Here is a 5,864-nt window from a genome sequence, read left to right on the forward strand (position 1 = left end):
GAATTAAGATTTCATTGTCTAAGCTTTTTTTTTTTTCTTATGGATCGCAATCCTTGGTTTTGCCCAACCAGCCATCTGACAAAAGGACTCTTTTTGCAACTATTAAAATGCAAAACATAGACAAAATAGTCAACTTTTTGCCCCTTGACCAAAAATAATTGTTTTCCCACTCTTAAACCAACTATTAATTTACCTAAGCCATTATTTCATCTTAAACTCTCAAAGGTTGATCTAATAGTAATAGGCTTTACCGCTAGGGTTCAAACCTTTTTGTGAATTATTATTCTTGTCTAATAAATTTACACAGAACAAACCAAAGGGATCAATTTGCAACTATCTTGTAGATTTTAACAAGCTCCCACTTCTCTCAATAATTGTGGTGGCAATGCACGGCCAAATGAGCATCATGGGATTGATCGACATCGGCGTTTGCTACGGCATGAACGGCGACAATCTTCCTCCTTTCCGACATGGTGGCTCTGCAAAAAGTATGGCATCAACTCAACGAGGCTCTTCGATACGAACCCTCAAGCCCTTGAAGCACTACAAGCCAGCCTCAACGAGGGCATACCAACCATAGATAGCTTCAAACCAAGACACCGTATAGAAATTTTTTGTATTGTGAAGCAGAAATAGAATTTTGGAACTTCTCCTATAATGCAAAATAGTGGAAGAGACATAAAACTTATTTTTAGATAAAAATTACCTCAATCTGTAATTAAAATACAAATGTTAACATATCAAATAGTGTTAATTACATAAATACCTTTGTCAACTTCCTTTTTAGTTATTTTTTGTTAAAAACACTTGTTTAGTTACTAGTCCAAGACATATAATTATAAATAAAATAAAAAAAACCGCCTCAAAATGGATTAGGAAATCCTCTCCCGCTCAAAATTTATTTATTATTTCTCCTACTTCTCTCAACATTAATTCTCATGCTCTTATAATAGCTTTTAACATTCTTTTCTTGTTTTTTGATACCGCAAGTGATAAAGCCCAAGGCAACATCTCTGATATGCACCACCAAGCAATGGGAGCCCAAATAAATAGAAGAGAAAAGGTCGACAACTCCGACAAGACAAATAAGACAAGCCAACTAGTTAAAGTAGAGCAAATATAAAAGCCCCAGCACCGAAATAACAACCAAATGTCCTAATTGTGTCATCCATTTAATTTTATTAAAACAAAACCTATAAAGGTCACCATACATATATATATATATATATCATTTGCATAATGTTGTTTTGCTTATGATTTCTAGTCATATCCAACCACTAATGTATAATTTATTTATATTTAATAATAAAATTTTACATCATTCAACGTTATGTCTATTTTGGTCTTTTTGTCAAATTTTAATAACTTATCAGCTCTTTCAAACCAAACACATAAATATTAATTGGCAGCTTAAAAGTATATTTATCCAAACACAATATTAGCTTAAACACTATCTAACTTTTAAAAGTATATTTATCCAAACACAATATTAGCTTAAACACTATCTAACTTTTAACTTGAAAGCTAAACAACTTAAAAGCTATGAAAAAAAAGGGTGAGCCAAACAGCCTCTAATTGTATCCGGCTTGGATTTGCATGAGTCTTGATCCAAATTTGAACCATATAGATGCACCCACACTAGTAATTCTAGAGTAAATAAGAACGATCCTTTCTAAGGTTTGTCTTAATTGGGAAGGCACCCTTAACAGTTAAAAAATGACAATAACGTTCCTTTTGCTAAACATAAAGGTAAAATGAACAAAATACTCTTATTTTTTCTCTCCCTCCTCTCTTTCTCTCTCCTCTCCCTTTTTCCCAAAGATAAAGAAAAATGTATAAAAACATCGATGGTAGCTTAGATGGCCACCACAGGTAGAACTAGTTGGCTGCCATGGAACCCCAGGTTTGGAGTTTAAGGTGGTGTCAACTTCTCAAAAAAAAATAATAAATGAGTGGGAATTTTACCTATTCGGCCATCTAATTCATGCATGGTCGGTCCGCCATTTTTAAACCAATCATGTGGGTGAAAATTTCACTCAACAAAAATAATATGGACTTCTAAAAATGGGGAGTTGAGTGATAATTTCATAATTCGGTCAACTAATCGATGGTCGGTCCACCAATTTTAGACCAAATTAATATCATTACTTTTGTAATTTTTTATTCATTTGCCAATGCCTAAAGTTGGTCTTGGACATTTAGTCAATATTTATTGAACTTTTCCCCAAATTTGTTGACAAACAACATGCTAATCCTATGCCCACAATGTGACATCGGTTATATATATCAATTCTAGCTTACTGATATTTGTCTAAAATTTATATTATTTAAGGATCTGATAAATTTTATATTAGTTAACAACTACTAACGTAACTCACTCTTATTCAAGTTTAGGAATGGTTACAAATATGAATTCACATCTAAAAATTATAAAGTATTTAGTTCCGATGTCTAAAAAGTATTAAGAACAATATTTTATAATTTTAGAAATAGAAGTATCCAATATATGAAGGGATGGGAATATTGTAACACAAAGAGATTTATAAAACCATCTCTAGATGTAATCTTCTTGTTAATTTAAGCAAGGAATGTGAAGAAATTAAAATATAAACTTGTGAGAGATAATTAACATGATTTTATAGATTATACTAGATTACTTTTCATGCTCAGTCATTGATCTTGCCTTCTTTTCTCACTGATTTATATACACACACATGCATAGACAAAAATATATTTGCTCTTCTTAGATATGCTCTTCTTATCTCTCTTCACAATAGGAAAATGTTCTCCATAAATCATAGTTATGAATGTGAATTAATTTGTAAATTAGGCTGCAAAATTAGAGGTCTGAATTGAACTGTACCACCACGTAACTAAAGCAAAATTGATTCCCAGCGTGCCGCTAATTAACGTGCAATATTTCAAGGATTCAATTTTTATTCCTTAGAATCTCTTCCCAACTAAATGCCAACCAAAATACATTAAAAGAAAAGATATGCTAATTAAATGCTAATGCCACATACATATATATATGAATCAGCCTTGTTAAGCTGTAGATTCATCTATTCTTCACGTAGCCTTTCATCAAGAACATTCAGGCTTTCATCTCGATCTGTGGATCAATCATGAAAGCGGGCATGGCAAAGTTGAGGTATTCCTTTCAAATTATCACTAAAATCAATATTTTGATTCTTAAACCCACTCTTCATCTCAGACCCCGAAGATTGGTTTATAGCAGTAAGAAGCTATATAGTGATTTTCTATGTAATTAAGGCTGCACGTATTTTCTGTTTGCTTAGTTGGTGCTCGTGGTTTGTGGTTTTAACAGGATCCGACTTGTCCTTTCGATAATCATAGCGTCAATGCATGGCCACATGGGCGTTGCATCGATCGACATCGGCGTTTGCTACGGCATGAACGGTGACAATCTTCCTCCTCCTTCCGCCGTGGTGGCTCTCTACAAAAAGTATGGCATCAACTCAATGAGGCTCTTCGACCCAAACCCTCAGGCGCTCGAAGCACTACGAGGCAGCCTCATCGAAGTCTCTCTAGGCGTACGCAACGCAGACATACCAACCATAGCTTCAACCCAAGAAGCCGCCGATTCATGGTTCCAATCCAACGTCGCTCCTTACCTCAACGACGTCGAATTCGCCTACATTTCTGTCGGCAACGAAGCCATCCCAGGCCAGTACGCTAGCGTCATCCCTCCGGCGATGCAGAATCTACAAAACGCCCTCAATGCTCGAAACTTAGCGGGGATTAAGGTGACAACGGTCGTGTCGACAGCGACGTTAGCCTCCTCGTACCCGCCGTCTGGCAGCGCGTTCTTACCCGAGGCGAGCTCGACGCTCTCCGGCGTTCTCCAATTCTTGTCGGCGCAGGGATCGCCGCTTATGATCAACGTGTATCCCTATTTCGCCTACGCTTCCGATCCAACGAACGTACGGCTGGATTACGCTCAGTTTACGGCCACCGGAGCGGTGGTGGTCGACAGCAATTTGAGCTACCAAAACTTGTTCGATGCCGTCGTGGATAGCTTCTACTGGGCCATGGAGAAACTGGGCGTGAGCGACGTGGGAGTGGCGGTGTCGGAGAGTGGGTGGCCGTCAGCCGGAAATGGGAACTTCACAACGCCGGAGCTCGCCGGAACTTACAACAGAAACTTCATAAAGCGAATTGGGAGCAACATTGGGACGCCGAAGAGACCTGGGGCTCATATGGATGGATTTGTATTCGCCATTTTCAATGAAAATCTTAAGCCAGCCGGGACCGAGCAAAACTTCGGGCTGTTTGACCCGTCCATGAACCCGGTTTATCCATCGCTGCCGCCTGCTAAAGGCTAGGCTCGATCTCAGGCCCAGGTATTGGTTACACTCGAGCGAAGCTTCTCTTTTCTAACCCACAATATGTAGTAGAAAAATTGAGGAATACGGAAGGATGTACAGATATAGACTGTGTCCCGTATACAAGGCTAAAATAATTGGGTGTCTTATTTGGGTTATTAATTTGAAAGTATTAGCTTTACCCCAACAGTTGTTGACTTCGTGATAAAAGGAAGGATGTAGCTAGTAGGCTCTTTTGTGTGCTTATCTTATCTATACGTATAATTATTAGTTATTATATGTGCCCAAATAATTTTATACCTAATTAAAAGGTAGAAAATATTTTAAATCTATATTAGTGATTTTAGAGTTTGTTGATATTTACCGCCTTATTCCACCAAAGATGGTATGCAAATATAAAGTATTAAATTGATAGCATTAAAAATATAAAGTTCATCAATAATAAACAAATTTACATTTCACAAACATGTATTGAATTATATTTAGTTTTATGTAAAATCAATTTTTTTTTGTCTTTTGAGATACAAAATTGTTGATTAAATTTTCGTAATCAAGTTTATCTAATAAATCATATATAATGAATAATATAGTTAATCCATTCAATCTTTCTTGCAACATAATTGATCTTAAATACGATTTTATTAACTTTAATTTTGAAAAACTCATTTCTACAAAAATCATTAAAATTGGAATTGTAAATAATATTCTATAAACAATATATGTATTCGAAAAATAATAGACTCTTTTGATTTAGTGAAGAATTTTCATTAGACTATTTTTTTCTTCTTGAAAAGTTTTTCTTTACCCTCTTAATTCTAAAAATAATGGAAAGATACAATGGTAAAAATTGATAAAAAAAAAAAAAAAAATGGAGAAGACAAAAGGTTAGATTTTATTTTGAATTTAACTTTTTTAATAAAATATTTATTATTAAAAAATAAAATATATATATATATAAATAACAAAATTTTGGGCCTTCCTAAATTGGGCCTTAGGCAGCCGCCTAATTCCCTTCGCGGTTGGGCGGCCTAATATGTGGATGGTACTTAAATAGTCGAACACAACAATATTGGGCAGTTTAACAGACGACCTTTTTCGGAGTACTATTAGGGTTAGGTTGCTGCAGCCTAATTTATAGGCATATCTATAAAGTCAGGTATAATATAATGTGTGTGTGTGTGTGTGTGTGTATAGAGCTAGCTTATCATACAAGTTCAACGTGCAATTAATCGGACAAATGTTAGGGTACCCATACCCTAGGGCATCCAAATGCTACCACCTTCAAGTGTGGTAGCTTTTTAATTTGGGCAGCCGGTTGCAGCCAACTACATGGCCTTTTTATTTTTGTATTTGTTAATGTACTTTTTGATTGAACTTTGAATTTATTACATTATAACTCAAAACTTTAAAATAAATACAATATAGTTACAATTAGAATAATATACTAAATGAAAATGTTGATATATGAGATAACACCATAGTAATATACAACAATAGTCGATAATACGGCAAATATTA

General features: G+C 35.1%; 1 protein-coding gene across 1 annotated transcript; it reads left to right on the forward strand.

The window, feature by feature from the left end:
- The first annotated feature begins 3,137 nt into the window (after window positions 1-3,137).
- On the forward strand, window positions 3,138-4,346 carry LOC127805633 (probable glucan endo-1,3-beta-glucosidase BG4). Its single transcript, XM_052342383.1, has 2 exons — window positions 3,138-3,151; window positions 3,329-4,346. Exons 1-2 carry the CDS (start codon window positions 3,138-3,140, stop codon window positions 4,344-4,346), a joined length of 1,032 nt encoding a protein of 343 aa, XP_052198343.1.
- The last annotated feature ends 1,518 nt before the right edge of the window (window positions 4,347-5,864 follow it).

Source organism: Diospyros lotus, chromosome 7 (genome assembly GCF_014633365.1).
Source record: "Diospyros lotus cultivar Yz01 chromosome 7, ASM1463336v1, whole genome shotgun sequence".
Classification (NCBI taxonomy): Eukaryota; Viridiplantae; Streptophyta; class Magnoliopsida; order Ericales; family Ebenaceae; genus Diospyros; species Diospyros lotus.